General features: G+C 38.0%; 1 protein-coding gene across 2 annotated transcripts in view; it reads left to right on the top strand.

The window, feature by feature from the left end:
• FZD3 (frizzled class receptor 3) overlaps positions 1-19,910 on the top strand; it is a 37,845-nt gene that overhangs the window by 7,151 nt on the left and 10,784 nt on the right. For both annotated transcript variants that reach the window (XM_085057182.1, XM_085057183.1), the window contains exons 2-3: positions 8,771-8,967; positions 10,345-11,362. In XM_085057182.1, coding sequence (XP_084913308.1) covers positions 8,771-8,967; positions 10,345-11,362 — 1,215 coding nt within the window. The remainder of the gene's footprint in view (positions 1-8,770; positions 8,968-10,344; positions 11,363-19,910) is intronic.

Raw genomic sequence — 19,910 nt, 5'->3', positions numbered from 1 at the left:
TGCCGGAGATGGAAATGGGTCATTGCAGTGAAAAACTGGATTTTAACAACATCTGCAGCTCCTGCCCGGGAGTCTCCTCCTTGTCCAGGAAAAGGATTAATTAAAAGTATTAATGAAGCAGTAAAAGTATTAATGAAGCAGCATCTCCAACCCAGTCCAGAGGATGGGATAGATTGATTTCCCTGAAATTTGGATTTCTCCCAAACCCAACCCAGAGGATTGGATATGTTTATTTCCCTGATATTTGGATTTCTCCAAACCCAGTCCAGAGAATTGGATAGATTTATATCACTGATATTTTGATTTCTCTCAAACCCATTCCAGAGCATTGGATATGTTTATTTCCCTGATATTTGGATTTCTATCAAACCCAGTCCGGAGGATTTGATATATTTATTTCCCTGAAATTTAGATTTCTCCCAAACCCAGTCCAGAGGATTTGATATATTTATTTCCCTGATATTTTGATTTCTCCCAAACCCAGTCCAGAGGATTGGATATGTTTATTTCCCTGAAATTCGGATTTCTCCCAAACCCAGTCTGGAGGATTGGATACATTTATTCCCCTGATATTCAGATTTCTCCCAAACCCAGTCCAGAGGATTGGATATATTTATTCCCCTGATATTTTGATTTCTCCCAAACCCAGTCTGGAGGATTTGATACATTTATTCCCCTGAAATTTGGATTTCTATCAAACCCAGTCCAGAGGATTGGATATGTTTATTTCCCTGATATTTGAATTTCTCCCAAACCCAGTCCAGAGGATTTGATACATTTATTCCCCTGAAATTTGGATTTCTCCCAAACCCATCACAGCAGGAGAGCAAGGAGGAAACCCAAACCTCACCAACCCAACACATGGAAATTCCCAGGACCCTCCATCTGCCTCCCTGCTTCCCAAAAACCACCAAAAATCCAAGAAAAGTTCAAATTGACAGATGGAAGATGTCATTTCAGTGCCTTCCAGAGGAACTTTGGGATTTCAAATGCATCTCTAAAGAGCAGCAGCAACAGATGGATTTGCTTTTCAGTCCCCCAGGCAGAGATTATTCGCTGTCTTTAGCTACTTCCATCTTCATCCTCTTTTTTCCTCCCTGCAGGAATTAAATCTGTTTGCAGACAGGAAGCTCGGAGTGGTTTTGATTGCTGCCCTTTCAGAGCCAGGCAGGTGAAATAATTGACTTTTATTTGCTTTTTTAGAGGTGAATGACAGGGTGAGTTCATGCCTCGTTCAACCTGCAGCAGGAAAAAAGTATCATTTAAACCCACAGAAATTAATATTTTTTTTTTAATTGCTGGAATTACTTCAATAAGTACTTCAATACAGGCATTTATTTTAATGCTAAGGTAGGAACAATCTGATTTTTTTTTGCCTTTTTTGCCTTTCCCAGATCATAAAGCAGTGCAGGGTCAGTCTGATCCCAGGATTTTTCCAGCTGACATCAAAATTATGAGATGTGGAATATAGAAAGGAATACAGAAAGGAATTTAGAAAGGAATTTAGAGAGGAATATAGAAAGGAATATAAAAAGGAATATAGAAAGGAATATAAAAAGGAATATAGAAAGGAATATAGAAAGGAATATAAAAAGGAATATAGAAAGGAATATAGAAAGTATGTGGAGTTCATCCAGATAATTGAGAATAACTTTACTCCGTGCTGAAAGGGAAAAACCTCGACAGGCAGGCAGTGAAAAATCAGCGTGAAAAAGCAGAAATAATTCCAAAAATCAAAGCACAGCTCAGTTTCTCACCGGGAAGGTGAGCTGGGATGTGTTTAGTGCCAGGAATTCTCACCCAACGTGTTTGGTGCTCTGAGCTCAGAGCAAGCTTGGGCAAAATCACATTTTATCTCCAAAAACACAACAAAGGCTCTGCAGTGAAGCTGCTCTGCCAGAGTTGTATAAAGTTTGGGTAAATTGGATTAAAGTTGGGTAAATTCTGGATTAATTCCAGGAGGATTGATCCACTCTCTGCACACCTGGCTGTGTCTGTGGCTCTCTCTGCCACCTTTCAGTTCATTGTTGAGCCAAATTGAGTGGGAAAAGGTAAAAACAGATGATTTTTTTTAGGAAAAAAGGGTAAAACCAGCTGATTTTCTGCCAAATTCATGCCCCAAATCCCTGCTTTTTGCTCTGCTTTGCCTGTGTGAATATTCCCTGATTTTCTGTAGGAAGCAGCAGTTTGGATTGAGGAAAAAACAAAAAAGAAAACACAACAAAGGCTCTGCAGTGAAGCTGCTCTGCCAGAGTTGTATAAAGTTTGGGTAAATTGGATTAAAGTTGGGTAAATTCTGGATTAATTCCAGGAGGATTAATCCACTCTCTGCACACCTGGCTGTGTCTGTGGCTCTCTCTGCCACCTTTCAGTTCATTGTCGAGCCAAATTGAGTGGGAAAACGTAAAAACAGATGATTAAAAAAAAAAAAAGGTAAAACTGGCTGATTTTATTTAGAAAAAGGTAAAACCAGCTGATTTTATTTAAAAAAAGGGTAAAACCAGCTGATTTTCTGCCAAATTCGTGCCCCAAATCCCTGCTTTTTGCTCTGCTGTGCGAATATTCCTGATTTTCTTTAGGAAGCAGCAGTTTGGGTTGAGGAAGGACTTTGTTTTAGTCCAGCAGCTCTCCAGCTCAGCTATTAACCTGAAATTGATATTTCTGGGTGAGATGTGAGCACAGGGAGAAGGAGGGGAAGGAGAAGGAGGAGAAAAAGGAGAAAAAGGAGAAAAAGGAGAAAAAGGAGAAAAAGGAGAAGGGGAAGGGGAAGGAGGAAAAGGGAAAAGGAAAAAGGAAAAGGAAAAGGAGAGAAGGAGGAGGAAAATGAAAAGGAAAAGGAAAAGGAAAAGAGGAGAAGGAGGAGAAGGAGAAAGGAAAAGGAAAAGGAGAAAAAAAGGAAAGGAAAGGAAAGGAAAGGAAAGGAAAGGAAAGGAAAGGAAAGGAAAGGAAAGGAAAGGAAAGGAAAGGAAAGGAAAGGAAAGGAAGGAGGAGGAGAAGGAAAAGGAAAAGGAAAAAAGAAGAAAAGAAGGAGAAGGAGAAAGAAGGAAAAGGAAAAGGAAAAGGAAAAGGAAAAGGAAAAGGAAAAGGAAAGAAGAAGAAAAGAAGGAGGAGGAGAAGGAGAAGGAAAGAAGGAGAAGGAGAAGGAGAAGGAGAAGGAGAAGGAGAAGGAGAAGGAGAAGGAGAAGGAGAAGGAGAAGGAGAAGGAAAGAAGGAGGAGGAGAAGGAAAAGGAAAAGGGAAAAGAAAAGGGAAAGAAGGAGAAGGAAAAGGAAAAGGAAAAAAGGAGAAGGAAAGAAGGAGAAGAGAAGGAGGGGAAGGAGAATGAGAAAAAGAAGGAGAAAAAGAAGGAGAAAAAAAAGCAGAAGGGGCTGCAGGACCCACAAAACCCAGAGAGCTTCAGAGCTGCTAGAAAACAAATTCCCACAGCCTCGAGCAAACCAATTCCAATCATAACCTCATCAAAATCAGGAGCTGCGTGTGGAATTAAATCCTTCAACCCCCCAGGGCAGGCAGCCCGGAAAGCATCTCCCTTTGAGCCACAATTCCTGATTTTTTCCCTAACGAAGAGCAAACCCCATCAAAGCTGCAGAGCAAGGAGCAGCTGATGTGCCCCGAGGCTGGTGGTTCCACAGCGATTGAGAGTCATTGCATCGCTGTCCTCCCAGGAGCCTGGGGGGGAAAATTCCCTCCTTCCTGCTCCGAGCTGATGAGGATGATTCCTGTTGAGTTCTGTGCTCAAAGAGTGGGATTGATGAACAGATAGAGGGAAAGATCACAGAATAATTCGGGTTAAATCTGGCAAAGTCGCTGCCTGAAGGCAGGCAGTTAAATGTCTGAGTGAAATTAATAATTGGATTTATTATCTCTCGGTGTTGTGAGGTTTGAAATCAGAACTCTGTTCCACGGTGTGTTTGTAACTCAAATTGCTGCTTTTGTTTGTCACCAAAAGTGAGATTTTGTTAAAAAAAAAATAATTGGAGTGGGGGGAAATCTCCCCATTCCATCTCTCCTTTGCCTTTCGTCCCTTGGGGGATGAAGGTTGGTGGGATAAAGAAACAAACAGAGTGGGGAAAGATCACAGAATAATTCAGGTTAAATCTGGCAAAGTCACTTCCTGAGAGCAGAAAGTTAAATGTCTGAGCAAAATGAAATAATTGGATTTATTATCTCTCGGTGTTGTGAGGTTTGAAATCGGAACTCTGTTCCACGGTGTGTTTGTAACTCAAATTGCTGCTCTTGTTTGTCACCAAAAGTTAGATTTTTGTTAAAAAAAATATTTGGAGTGGGAGAAAATCTCCCCATTCCATCTCTCCTTTGCCTTTCGTCCCTTGGGGAAGGAAGGTTGGGGTGTGGAACGAGATGATCTTCAGGGATCATCCCAAACCTGATGATCTTCAGGGATCATCCCAAACCTGATGATCTTCAGGGATGATCCCAAACCTGATGATCTTCAGGGATGATCCAACCCAAACCATCCTGTGATTCCTGAGAACAAACCCAAAGCAGCAGGAAATTCCCAATATCTCCAATCTCCAATTTCTAATTTCCAATCTCCTTTAAGGCACAGCAGTCAAAGCCTTTTTCCAGCAGATGGGAACTGTGGAGGAGGAAGGAGCTGGGAAGCTGAGAGTGAGGATGGTTTTGATTCCAGCGCTGAAAATTCTGGAGAAGAGGGGAAAAAGGAGTTGGAAATAGGGATGTTTTATCTTCCAGCACTGAAAATTCTGGGGAAGAAGGGAAAAGAGAAGTGGGAATAGCCACACTGCTGGGAATGGGGATGTTTTTCCTTCCAGCACTGAAAATTCTGGGGAAGAAGGGGAGAAAGGAGCTGGAAATAGGGAAAAAGGAGCTGGGAATAGAGAAAAAAGGAGCTGGGAATGCAGACAGTGCTGGGAATGGAGATTTTTTTTTCTTTCCAGCACTGAGAATTCTGGGGAAGAGGTGAAAAAGGAGCTGGAAATAGGGGAAAAAGGAGCTGGGAATGCTCATACTGCTGGGAATGGGGATGTTGTTTCTTCCAGCACTGAAAATTCTGGGGAAGAGGAGAAAAATGAGCTGGAAATAGGGGAAAAAGGAGCTGGGAATGCAGACACTGCTGGGAATGGAGATGTTTTATCTTCCAGCACTGAAAATTCTGGGGAAGAAGGGAATAAGGAGCTGGAAATAGGGGAAAAAGGAGCTGGAAATAGGGGAAAAATGAGCTGGGAATGCAGACACTGCTGGGAATGGGGATGTTTTTCCTTCCAGCACTGAAAATTCTGGGGAAGAAGAGAAAAAGGAGCTGGAAATAGGGGGAAAAAAGAGCTGGAAATAGGGGAAAAAGGAGCTGGGAATGCTCATACTGCTGGGAATGGGGATGTTGTTTCTTCCAGCACTGAAAATTCTGGGGAAGAGGGAAAAAAGAGCTGGGAATAGGGGAAAAAGGAGCTGGGAATGCAGACAGTGCTGGGAATGGAGATGTTTTTCCTTCCAGCACTGAAAATTCTAGGGAAGAAGGGAAAAAGGAGCTGGAAATAGGGGGAAAAGGAGCTGGGAGTGAGGATGTTTTATCTTCCAGCACTGAAAATTCTGGGGAAGAAGGGGAGAAAGGAGCTGGAAATAGGGGGAAAAGGAGCTGGAAATGGGGGAAAAAGGAGCTGGGAATGCAGACAGTGCTGGGAATGGGGATGTTTTATCTTCCAGCACTGAAAATTCTGGGGAAAATGGGAAAAATGATCAGGCTGAGGTTCCCCTAACCCCAGTGCCACACGCCTGGGACTCACCACAACCCCTGGGCGGCAAAATGAAGGGAAGAACAAGAAGAGTTTATCTCTTCCTGACCATTTCTCTCCTCCTCTCTCGGATTTCCCAGGACGTGGCCTGAATGACTGAAATCAGTTTGGCCTCCACTCCTCCTCCCCTGGCTCTCCTCTTCCCGCCGGGAGTTGCCCAGCAGGCATTTTTCATTTTTCAAAAGCACATCCCAGGGAACAGAGAGCCTTTTGTTCGGCGCCAGCCGAGCCGCTCGATGGCGTAACTAGGGCAGCAAAAAAGGGGATTTTAGCCTCCCCGGGTTTGTTTTTGATAGGGAAAAACATCATCAGGAGGTGGAGGTGACTTTTGGTCTCAGGAGGTGCGATTTGGAGATGATTAAATTCCTTATTTTTGGTTTTTTTTTTTAAAAGAAGGGAAGTTAAACTCTTACCGGAATAAAAGGAAAATTCGCATTTTATTTTCACTTTCCATCAAATGAAGGAAGACCTTCAGCTTGTCATAAATCCCTGAAATCAATTTCTTGGATCCACATGGCTTTAACTCTGCTAGAAACAATAAACACGAGAAAATAAATATACAAATAAAAATAAATCTGAAGTGCATGTCCAGCCAAGCAGAAGGAGTTCCTTGGGCAACCTGAGCTTGAAAATGTAAATATTTCCCAACTGCTGCTGCTTATTTCCTGGTTGGTAACTCTGGAGGCTCATCCTGCAAATTATTTTTAAATTTTATGGCTCTCCTGTCCTGAGGTGTTTGAGAAATGAAGGGAATTTAACCAGCTTGGTAAATAATGATGATATTTAAAAAACAAACACATTGAAATCATAATGTGTTCCAAAAATTACCTTTTTGCAGAGGGAAGGAGGCAGATGGGAAGGATTGGAACAGTGAAGAGGCCATAAGGGAGATGTGAAACCTTTCCTTACAATTCCCAGTATTTCCCATTTTTATTACCTCAGAAAATGACCTGTTTTTCCCTGTTAGATCAGTTCTGCTCTGTAGTTTGGAAAAAACCAAAATGCTGAATTGGTTTAAAACACTCCTCAGGAAATTAATGAGAATGTAATCTTTCTGCAGCTCCTTTTCTAATAAGATTTTGGGTTTATATGAATTTAAATATAGCATTTATTTGAATAATTTCATTTGCTCATCAGCTATTGCACTGTGAATTCCAAAGATTAGGATTCCTGCTCTTTAATCCTGCTGGGCTGGGGAGAAAACTCTGGGGTGGAAATAATGGACTTTTCCTAAAAATCTGTTGATGAAGCCATTGTCACCTTTTCCCTTTGAGCTGTGATTTGAAATAGAAATAAGAAGTTGCTCATGGAGTATTTATTTTGATTTTTTTTCCCATTTGATTTTTTTCTTTTTCTTTTTTTTTTTTTCTTTTCTTTTTTTTTTTTTAAATTTCATGGTTCTTTCTGATGGTTAGGCAAGAAATGATGTCTCTGCTGTGATGTTCTGGGAATTTCTGTGTGGGAATTTCTATAACCAGGATAACCTGCAGGCTGGGAATGTTTTCCTTCCCCAGATACACCTTTATGAGAGAACTGAATTATGGAACTGAAATTCCCACCAGGGGGATTTATCCGTCTAATTCCCACCGGTTTTAATGGAGATGGAATACCTAAATACCCCTTGGAGATCTTTCCTAAAACAAAGCTTTCCTAAAATAAATCTTTCCTAAAACAAACCTTTCCTAAAAGAAATCTTTCCTAAAATAAATCTTTCCTTCCTAAAATACCTAAGTTTTGCATCCTGATGATCATTTCAACCGCCAGAAAAAGGAAGTCGCGACAAAACAACGCAAAGTGAAATATTTCCAAAACTCTCCTTGCAGCTGTTCAATTCTCATAAACTTTTCCTAAAGCAAATCTTTCCTAAAATAAATCTTTGCTAAAAGAAACCTTTCCTTCCTAAAATACCTAAGTTTTGCATCCTGACGATCGTTTCAACCGCCAGAAAAAGGAAGTCGCGACAAAACAACGCAAAGTGAAATATTCCCAAAAACGCTTCTTGCAGCTGTTCAATTCTCATAAACCTTTTCTAAAATAAATCTTTCCTAAAACAAATCTTTCCTAAAATAAACCTTTCCTTCCTAAAATACCTTAAGTTTTGCATCCTGACGTCCAATTTAAGCGCCAGAAAAATTAAATCGCGGTCGCAACAAAACAACACAAAATGAAATATTCCCAAAAAGTCTTCTTGCAGCTGTTCAATTCTCATAAACCTTTCCTAAAAGAAATCTTTGCTAAAATAAATCTTTCCTTCCTAAAATACCTAAGTTTTGCATCCTGACGATCATTTCAACCGCCAGAAAAAGGAAGTCGCAAAAAAACAACATAAAGTGATATATTCCACCAAAACTTCTTACAGCTGTTCAATTCTCATTTCTCTCCTCCAGCCCTTCCACCCCTTGTACATAAACACCCCTTGGGAATCTTTCCTAAAATAAATCTTCCCTAAAAGAAATCTTTCCTAAAATAAATCTTTCCTAAAATAAAGCTTTCTAAAATACCTAAGTTTTGCATCCTGATGATCATTTCAACCGCCAGAAAAAGGAAGACGCGACAAAACAACGCAAAGTGAAATATTCCCCAAAACTCTCCTTGCAGCTGTTCAATTCTCATAAACCTTTCCTAAAACAAATCTTTCCTAAAACAAATCTTTCCTAAAAGAAATCTTTCCTAAAAGAAATCTTTCCTATCTAAAACACCTAAGTTTTGCATCCTGGTGGTCGTTTCAACCACCAGAAAAAGGAAGTCGCGGTCGCGACAAAACAACGCAAAGTGAAATATTTCCAAAAACGCTTCTTGCAGCTGTTCAATTCTCATAAACCTTTCCTAAACCAAATCTTTCCTAAAAGAAATCTTTGCTAAAATAAATCTTTCTAAAATACCTAAGTTTTGCATCCTGGCGATCGTTTCAACCGCCAGAAAAAGGAAATCGCAACGAAACAACGCAAAATGAAATATTCCACCAAAACTTCTTGTTCAATTCTCCTTTCTCTCTTCCAGCCCTTCCACCCCATGGTGAACCTGGAGTGCTCCCGGGATTTCCGGCCCTTCCTGTGTGCTCTGTACGCCCCGGTGTGCATGGAGTATGGCCGGGTGACGCTGCCCTGCCGCCGCCTGTGCCAGCGCGCGCACAGCGAGTGCTCCAAGCTCATGGAGATGTTCGGCGTCTCCTGGCCGGAGGATATGGAGTGCACCAGGTGAGAAAAACACCATTTTTTTGTTTTTACTCCGATCCGGGGTGTTTGAAACGTTTTCCAGACGTTTTCCGCGCAAATGGTTGTGTTTTCCTTCCCGTTTTCCTTCCCGTTTTCCTTCCCGTTTTCCAGCGTTCTGAGGTGGGAATTGAGTTCCTGTTTCTCTCATCTTTCCAAGGGATGGGTTGAAAATTTGGTCTGATGAGGATGAAGTCTCCAGGCTGTTCACAGAGCATCAAAGGGTGGTGTAGATGCCACAGAAACTTGGAATAAAATACTGATTAATTCCTGTAGAGTTTCAAAGACAAACCACAACAAGCAAGAGCAGAATGAACACCAGACAGTAAAAATATAACTTGGATTACCAACATGTACCAACCTTTACTGAGACAGAAATCCCTGTCCTCTTCATTTTTCCTTCTTTATCCTTCAGGGATTCTCCAAACCACCTGAACTTTCCTAACCCTGACAGATTTTCCCTCAGAGCTTCCAAGGAGTTTTGCTCTTGTGGAGCTGCAAACAGCTGTTTTCAGCTTCATGTTGCATAAATAACTTTATGGAAAAATTATCTGATCCCCAATATCAAAATCCATCATCCTGTCATACTGTGAAGAAAGTAATTAGTATATAGAGAATTATTTGAAGAAGGAAAGGTGCTGTTGAAAAAGCCAGATAAAGCAGGGGGGGAAAGAGAAATAAACAGGAGATTTGGAAATAATAATGAATGAGAAAAAAAACCTAACTTGGGATCATTTTTCCAAATTGCTTGACTGCCGATGGTTTCTTTCTTTCCAAGATGTTCCAAGCTGTTTGAGACAGAAAGTGCATGAAATTAAAAAGAATATCTTCATGCTTTATGGTTTTTTATCAGTGACTCCGACAGCTAATGAAATTGAGGAGCGCAGGCTGGAAGGAATAGTTTACAGGTGGATTGGAGAGAATGGAAAACAATTGAAATTATTTTAGCTGTAAATATAAATAAATAAATAAAATAATTAAATAAATAAATAAAATTATTTCTAATAAATCAGAGGATGTTTCTAGGTCCTGCTAATTGGGATCACAGACGGTTCTAACTCTGTATTCTGGACAGGTGAGTCCTTCAGGTTCTCCTTTTCCTCAGCAAGGCCCACGAGAGAATGGAAAACAATTAAAATTATTTTAGCTGAATAAATCAGAGTTTTATTTTTAAACTTACTTTACAGTTTTGACATCGCGCTGTGGGATGAGTTTGTGCGAAAATAGCGCAGAAATTCATGGATTTGCTATTTTTGGGTTTTCTGGTTTTGCTCCGGCTGGTTTGCCTGAAGTCACACCTAGAGATGAGGTTACCAGGCCTCGGAAAGCAGGAGTACATTTTTTATAAATGTTTTTTTTCAGGTTCCCAGACTGTGACGAGCCCTACCCTCGCCTGGTTGACCTCAACCTGGCCGGGGAGCCCACAGAGGACACCCCGATGGCCGTCCAGAGGGACTACGGCTTCTGGTGCCCCAGGGAGCTAAAAATCGACCCCGACTTGGGCTACTCCTTCCTGAGGGTCCGAGACTGCTCCCCTCCCTGCCCCAACATGTACTTCCGCCGCGAGGAGCTCTCCTTCGCCCGCTACTTCATCGGCGTCATCTCCATCGTGTGCCTCTCGGCCACCCTCTTCACCTTCCTCACCTTCCTCATCGACGTCACGCGCTTCCGCTACCCGGAGCGCCCCATCATCTTCTACGCCGTCTGCTACATGATGGTGTCGCTCATCTTCTTCATCGGCTTCCTGCTGGAGGACCGCGTGGCCTGCAACGCCTCCAGCCCCGCGCAGTACAAAGCCTCCACGGTGACGCAGGGCTCCCACAACAAAGCCTGCACCATGCTCTTCATGGTGCTCTACTTCTTCACCATGGCCGGCAGCGTCTGGTGGGTCATCCTCACCATCACCTGGTTCCTGGCCGCCGTGCCCAAGTGGGGCAGCGAGGCCATCGAGAAGAAGGCGCTGCTGTTCCACGCCAGCGCCTGGGGCATCCCGGGGACGCTGACCGTCATCCTGCTGGCCATGAACAAGATCGAGGGGGACAACATCAGCGGCGTGTGCTTCGTGGGTCTCTACGACGTGGACGCGCTGCGGTACTTCGTGCTGGCGCCGCTCTGCCTGTACGTGGTGGTGGGAGTGTCGCTGCTGCTGGCGGGGATCATCTCCCTGAACCGCGTGCGCATCGAGATCCCGCTGGAGAAGGAGAACCAGGACAAGCTGGTGAAGTTCATGATCCGCATCGGCGTGTTCAGCGTGCTCTACCTCGTGCCGCTGCTGGTGGTCATCGGCTGCTACTTCTACGAGCAGGCGTACCGCGGCGTCTGGGAGACCACGTGGATCCAGGAGCGCTGCCGCGAGTACCACATCCCCTGTCCCTACCAGGTGAGTGACCCACGGGTGGGGAGGGAAGAGTTGCTCCTCGTTGATGACTCAAAGTGCTGCTGTTCCTATAAAGAAAAGGTCTTACTATAATCAAATTATTGGGATAATGCGTTTAGGCCAGGAAATCAGAGGTTATCATTACCTTCTTGATGTTTTTTTTCTGAGGAACCCAAAATGAATAGGGAAGGAAGAGTTGCTCCTCGTTCCTAACTCAAACTGCTGCTGTTCCTATAAAGAAAAGGTCTTACTATAATCAAATTATTGGTATTAATGCGTTTAGGCCAGGAAATCAGAGGTTCTCATCACCTTCTTGATGTTTTTTTTCTGAGGGACCCAAAATGGATGGAGAGGGGATGTGAGAAGAGTTGCTCCTCGTTCCTAGCTCAAAGTGCTGCTGTTCCCATTAAAAAATGGTTTTTACCATAATAAAATTATTGGTTTTAATGCACTTAGGCCAGGAAATCAGAGGTTCTCATCACCTTCCTAATTTCTTTTTCCAGGCTGTGTGGCACAGATATAAAGATCTTAATTAAAGATCTTATTTAGATGTCATTTTAGATAAGATCTATTAGATATTCAGATATTTATTAGATATATTATCTATATCTATATATAATAATCTAAATAATATATACATCATATATGAACATATTTTATATACATGTATCTATATATTTATATATATAAATATATATAGATATCTCTATCTATATATCTATATATCTATATATCTATATATCTATATATCTATTTATATATCTATATTTATATATCTATATATATAATGTATATAATCACATCTAATATATCTAAATATATAATATATTTAGATCTCTATTATTTATTATCTATTAGATATTTATATATTTTGTGGTTATTTTAATCCAACTTCAAGATCAGGACTCGAGGAGTTTATTTTTGGGCCACTGGAAGTTTGGCTCATGAGGAATTTTGGCATTTCAACCAAATTATCATCAATTTGCTTTTTCCAGTTCTCCTTGTCCATCTCTAGCAGTTTTGGGATTTTTGTGCTCATTTTGTGCCAGGAACATCTCTACCAAATCCTGCTTCAAGTGTCTCCTGAAGAAAACCAGACCTTTGGGGTTTTTTTTCCCCAAGAAATTAAGATTTATCTGCAGGTTTAATTGAGTTATCACCAGAACAGAAACCTCTGAGAGCTCTGAGATCAAACTCTCCACTGCTTTGTTCAGATGCAGTTGAAAAAAAAGTAATTTAGGGATGAATTTCCTGCTTTTTTGGCCAAAAAGGCAGATTATTTCTGGAATTGTATTAGTTAGATATCCTCTGCAGCTTGTTTTAAAGGAACTTTATTTCCAGGAGGTTTTACAGCAAAACTATATTATTCATCTCCACACACAGAGATGTTAAAAAAAATTATAATTTTGGCTCTGAAGCAGTTAAACCACCAGCTGAATCACCAAAACTCACATTTTAACCCAATAAAATATCACTTGAAGGGTTGGCTGAGGCTTGATAATAATCCTTTTTATTCCCTTTTAACCCTTTCTGTTGTTTTCCCTCCGTTAGGTTTTATTAGGGAAAAATAAAGTTATCTTAAAATTCGATTTAAATTAAAATCCAATATAAATTAAAATTCAATATAAATTAAAATCCAATTTAAATTAAAATCCAATTTCAATTAAAAACAATTTTTTAAAAATGTGATTTATTTTTTTAATTAATATTTCCAACACCCAATCTCAATTTTCCTCTCAGGATCTCTAAAACCCAAGAGGATTTTTTTCCTCCCCAAAACACTGAGCAAAACCACTTTTTAAACCTCCAAACTTGAGGGTTTGAACAATGGAAATGTAGGAAAAATGCTCCCTGGGAAACACAAAAAAAATCCAATTTAAATTGCCCAGCGGGAGTGAAAAGAACAATAAAGGTTTTATTCACATCCAATTGCCTTGCAGACCTCAGGCAGCATTAGGATGGTTTTTTTTCCTTTTATATTTTTATTTTTTCCCTCTCAAACTAAACGCGTTTCCCTCGTTGAACAATCCAGATTTTAGAACTGAAGCAGATTTTCAAAGCTGTGGGGGGAGAAAAATGGTTTTATCCTTAGGGAAATGTGGCTTTAAATTAAGGGGAAAAGCAAAATTTTGTGGGAAATACTTCTCAGTGACGAAACAAAACTGTATTTTTATGAATAAAAATTTCAATTTTTAAAAATTATTCCATTAACTCGCAATGTTTTTGAGAGCAGATTGTCCTAAATGGAGATTAGGAATTTTAGAATTTGAATTCCAGTTCAATAAATGTGCAAAACTTTTTTTTCCCACCAGCAGCAAATCCGAGGTTAAAAATCCATTTATCCCCTGGAGTGTGACATCAGTTTTTCCATCAGAAATGATGCCACAGGAACTCCTTCTGGAAAATTCCAGGGGCTGGGGGGGGTTGGAACTCACAGCTGCTCCAGATTTTGAATTTTTGGTGCTCTAAAAGTTGTAATTTCCTTTCCCTCTGACCTCGGAAATTGAGGAAAAATCAGATTAAAAGGGAAAAAAAACCAAGTTTAAAGTGTGTTTAGCTGCTGTTTCACATCCTTGTCCTGCGCTGGGGTTTGTTCCTTGCAAGGAGAGTGTCAAGAGTTTTATTCCTCTGGGAAATAAGAGGAATTAAAAAATAAAAATTAAAAAAGAAAATGCAGGGAAAGAGGAATAAAAAGAAATGACAAAGAGAATCAAAACTGGGCCGCAGTGACTTTCCCCAGGCTGGGAAAATAGGTCTCAAAATTGGGATGAATTTGGCTAAGAAATTAAATTAAATTAAATTAAAGTCTGTCCCCAAAGCTGGTTGTAATGGACATTTGTGTCACAAAAAGGAGGCGTTGAAATAGTCAAAAAAAATCAGATTTTCTGCAAAATCAGATTTTCATTCCAGACTAATTCATCTCAAACCCAAACCCAAACAGATTCCACATTTCCCACGAGAGCTTCAGGGATTATCTTTTATATTATCTTTTCGTTTCCCTTCAGATTTAGATACTGAAGAGGGAAAAAAAAAGAAAAATAAACCATTTGAAAGACATAAAAAGCTAAGAATTAGCTAAGAAAATGTGGCTAAGAAATGAAATAAAAACCCAATTAAAGTCTGTCCCCAAAGCTGGTTGTAATGGACATTTGTGTCACAAAAACAGGAGTTTGAAATAGTCCAAAAAAAAATCAGATTTCCTGCCAAGTCAGATTTTGATTCCAGATTAATTCATCTCAAATCAGATTTCCTGCAAAATCAGATTTTGATTCCAGATTAATTCATCTCAGATCCAAACCCAAACAGATTCCACATTTCCCACAAGAGCTTCAGGGATTATCTTTTATATTTATCTTTTCATTTCCCTTCAGATTTAGCTACTGAAGAGGAAAAAAAAAAAGAAAAATAAACCATTTCAAAGACATAAAAAGCTAAGAATTAGCTAAGAAAATGTGGCTAAGAAATGAAATAAAAACCCAATTAAAGTCTGTCCCCAAAGCTGGTTGTAATGGATATTTGTGTCACAAAAACAGGAGTTGAAATAGTCCAAAAAAATCAGATTTCCTGCAAAATCAGATTTTGATTCCAGATTAATTCATCTCAGATCCAAACCCAAACATCCCACATTTCCCACGAGAGCTTCAGGGATTATCTTTTATATTTATCTTTTCGTTTCCCTTCAGATTTAGATTTAAAGAGGAAAAAAAAAAAGAGAAATAAACCATTTCAGAGACATAAAAAGCTAAGAATTAGCTAAGAAAATTTGGCTAAGAAATTAAATAAAATTAAATTAAAGTCTGTCCCCAAAGCTGGTTGTAATGGACATTTGTGTCACAAAAACAGGAGTTTGAAATAGTCCAAAAAAAAATCAGATTTCCTGCAAAGTCAGATTTTCATTCCAGATTAATTAATCTGAAATCCAAACCCAAACAGATTCCACATTTCCCATGAGAGCTTCAGGGATTATCTTTTATATTTATCTTTTCATTTCCCTTCAGATTTAGCTACTAAAGAGTGAAAAAAAGAGAAAAATAAACCATTTCAAAGACATAAAAAGCTAAGAATTAGCTAAGAAAATGTGGCTAAGAAATTAAATAAAAACCCAATTAAAGTCTGTCCCCAAAGCTGGTTGTAATGGACATTTGTGTCACAAAAACAGGAGTTGAAATAGTCCAAAAAAAAAATCAGATTTCCTGCAAAGTCAGAGTTTGATTCCAGATTAATTCATCTCAAATCAGATTTCCTGCAAAATCAGATTTTGATTCCAGATTAATTCATCTCAAACCCAAACAGATTCCACATTTCCCACGAGAGCTTCAAGGATTATCTTTTATATTTATCTTTGTATTTACCTTCAGATTTAGATTTAAAGAGGAAAAAAAAAAGAAAAATAAACCATTTCAGAGACATAAAAAACTAAGAATTAGCTAAGAAAATTTGGCTAAAAAATTAAATAAAAACCCAATTAAAGACTGTCCCCAAAGCTGGTTGTAATGGATATTTGTGTCACAAAAACAGGAGTTGAAATAGTCCAAAAAAATCAGATTTCCTGCAAAATCAGATTTTGATTCCAGATTAATTCATCTCAAACCCAAACCCAAACAGATTCCACATTTCCCACGAGAGCTTCAGGGATTATCTTTTATATTATCTTTATTTACCTTCAGATTTAGATTTAAAGAGGAAAAAAAAAAGAAAAATAAACCATTTCAGAGACATAAAAAAGCATCTCAGACAGAATTTCCTGAAATTTGGGAATTTTCATGGAGAATTCTGCTTTTCTCCTGAGTTTTCCTGCAGGAATGATGAGAACAACTCTTTCAAAAAATTAATTTTCCAAAAGTTCTTTGAAGCAGCAGTTCCTCTGCTTATCTCTGAATCTTTTCTCCTTCTGATCTCTGCTTAAAAAAAAAAATTAAAATTAAAATGAAAATGAAAACCGCCTCGGTGATTTTATGAACTTAATTATTGTGAGGTGATGTCATGGCGAATATTATTTTTATCAGCAAGAAAAATAGACAATCCCATTTTTTTTTCCCCATTTTTTTTTTTCATCTCCACCCTGTTTCATTCCAAGGGTAAAATTAAATTTTAGTGGGATGAGGAAAAGGAGATTTATAGTTGCCTGAGATGCCAGAAGGGTGAAGGGAAGGAAATATTGAATTTGAAATGCAGAAATATTGATTATTTTAATGCATTATTTGACAGGATTGGACCAAAGGATTTCAATATTAACATTAAAATCCTAATAAAATTAAAATCCTGCCAGATGCTCATTTTGGCTCAACAATTCAGATTTTTTTTGGCTCCCATTTTCACATTTTTGAGCTCATAATGGTTAATTTTTTTAATTTTTCTGTACATTTTCGAGATCCTTTTCGATGTGGCATCTGTGCCCATGGCTTGGAGCAACCCAAAATCCCAAAATCAACACCTGGGGACAAAAATATTCTTAATTTCAGGCTCTTTTTGCCTCCCAGACATCCCAAAATTTCTTCGTTTCGCTGCTTTTTCCAAAGGCTTTTTCCAAATCTAGGTTTGGATCCGAGAGAAATTCATCTTGACTCGAAACTCTCTTGATTTTGCAGGAAATCTGATTTTTTTTCACTATTTGAACTCCTATTTTTTGCCAGAGAAATGTCCATGAAAACCAACGTTTTCCTCCTTGGCATGGCTTTATATCCTGGCTCCTTGTGCTGATTTTAAATAAAAAAATTTCAATTTTATTTTAAATAAAATTGGGCTGAAACAAAAGAGACACTGGTCAGAATCAATCTTGACTCACAGACTGTGCTGCTCAACTCAGGATGGAATTTCTCCATTTTTACGGAAAAAATTCAATTTTTTCCCCATTTTTTCCGGTTTTTCACCTCATTTTCTCCACTCCTCAGGGGTGTTTTTGCACCCAGTGTGTCTCAGCTGTTTTGCCATCTGTGGGGCTGCAAAAAAAAAAGAGGTTTTTTGGCAGGAAATGTCTCGTGTGTGGCACAGGAATAAAGGGAATATATTCAGGGATGTCTATAAATCTGAATTTCTCCTCCTCCTGCTCTTTTCACGAGTTATTGTTTGGAATTCCTCTCAGCAGAGGTAATGGATTTGCTTAAATCTGCCCTAAGGAGTTAATTCTTGTTGGATGTAATTATTCTGCTCTGAAGGAAGGAAAAAGAAAAACCCAACAAAGGTGGGGAGAAAACCTGATTTTTCATATTCATCAGAAGAAATGGAGAAAATCCCAGTGAGGAGCTGAATTTCCTTCAAAAATCAAATGTAAAAACAACATTATTGATCCCAGGATTGCCCAGGAAATCATCTAAAAACAGAGAAAAATCAGCTAAAAACAGATAAAAATAATCTAAAAACAGATAAAAATCAGCTAAAATCAGATAAAAATCATCTAAAATCAGATAAAAATCATCTAAAAACAGATAAAAATCACCTAAAATCAGATAAAAATCATCTAAAAACAGATAAAAATCAGCTAAAAACAGATAAAAATCAGCTAAAACCAGATAACTATCTTTTTGTTTGAATAGATTCAGGGAAATTGCTGAGGGTTTGCATTGGGAAATGTGTTTTGACCTGCGGTTTGTTTATTTGGTTTTGTCTTTTTTTCATCCTGAAGTCATTACATGTAATCTGAATTATTTTAGATGTCTGTGGTGCTCAAAAATAGACAAGACCAGAGTTTATTTCTCATTTTCACCACTGTGAACTCAGAACTATTAAATATAAAAAATTTTATAAATTTTACATTTTTTTAAATTTAATTTTTTTAAAAAAAATATAAAAAACTGATGAGTATCAAAACTGATTAGAAATAATATCAAAATTGATGAGCTGTGTCCAAGTCAGATTTACACTTTGACCAACTTCTGTTCCTCCTTGTGTTCAAATTTTGGGGTTTTTTTTTTCTAAAACTGCATTATTTTATAAGTTCCACAGCCTGACTTTAATATCTGAAAATACTTCAATCTCTCCTCCTGAAGCAGTTCTTCCAGAGGGAGCTGAGAAGGAGAAATAATTCAACAATTTAAGGAGAAATAATTCATGAGTAACTCCAGTTATTCTATTTGACATTACACTGTAAAATGTTCTCAGTTGATGGAACAACCCTGACACCAAATTATTTTTCAAAGACTCAGTTGAAAGAACTGATTGTTAAAAAATCAAATAATACAAATTGTAATTATTAATATTACTCCGCTCTAACTTGAAAAAGAAAGGCTGCAAATAAAGAAATAAATATATTTTAAGAGAATAAAAAAATAAATATCTTTTTTGTATAAATATATTCACCTTTCTGTTTCACCCCTGAATTCTGCATTTTCCTTTGAGCATTTTGGATATTTTTTTAAATCTTTGCCAAATCACAGAGATGTTTTTCTCAGGGTTTTATCTCCAGGGATTTCTCAGTTTTTTATTGCCAGGAATTGGGAATTCCTGCTGAAACGGAATATTTAGCTCTTCCCTCAATTAATTTCACCAACATCAATTTCTTTCTCTTCACAGACTGGAGAAACTCAGAGAAATTAATCTAAAATAGAATTCATTGCCTTTGAAATGTTCTGCAGAGGCAGTTTTTTTAGGGATGTGGGTTTTAGGCATTTACAGAGTTAAAATTCTTGGGGAATTAAATATTCTATTAAACTTTTATTAATTTTATTTTATATATAAATAAAGATTTTATTAATTAAATTAAAAATTCTTTTTTAGGCATTTACAGAGTTAAAATTCTTGGGGAAAATGGATTTTAGATGAATTTGGTGTGGTGAGGTAGATCTGGATGAGTTTCCTGCAGAATAGCTGTTCCCCAGGAAAATTAGGAACTTTATAAGTTTATAAACTTTTATTTTTTTAGATATTTTTATTATATATTATATTATTATATATTACATTATATATATTATATTTCATAATACTATAATATAATATTTTATATTATACATTATATATGATATATTGAATATATTATATATATTATAATATATTATATTGATTATATTATATTATATTATATTATATTATATTATATTATATTATATATTTTTCTATTTTTTATTTCTTTTCTTATAAATTTTATAAACTTTTATTACAGTCTTATTCATTTATTTTTACCTTGGCTTAGCTTTGAAGCTTCTCCCAGCCCAAGTCTTGCAGAATAACCAGAATTACCTCGATAAGAGCAAAACAAGCAAGATTTTAATAATAATAATTCCCTTTCCAGTGCCAAATCCTCCTCCATTTGACTAGAAAACAAACTGTAAATGTAATCCTGTCTCTCAGAGCAATGACAGTGATGGAAATACTTATAAAAACAAAGCATTTCCATCAGATTCTCATCACTCTTTCCCCCTGTTTTTCCCATTCCCAACAAAAATCACAGGTTAATTTGAATTTCATCGCTTTTTATCCTTGGGGAAATATCAATCCATGGCTGTTATTGCCCAGAGGAGGAGGACAGCTGGTGTGTTTGGCTTTTTCCCTCATTAATTTGTGATTTCACACATTTTTAGCGGGAAGAGGCCTCAGGTTCGTGGCAGGAAAAATCAGC

Source organism: Lichenostomus cassidix, chromosome 3, assembly GCF_008360975.1.
Source record: "Lichenostomus cassidix isolate B80296 chromosome 3, HeHo_3.0, whole genome shotgun sequence".
Taxonomy (NCBI): Eukaryota; Metazoa; Chordata; class Aves; order Passeriformes; family Meliphagidae; genus Lichenostomus; species Lichenostomus cassidix.
Note: the sequence above shows the minus strand (reverse complement) of the source record. Positions and strands in the feature narration are given on the sequence as shown.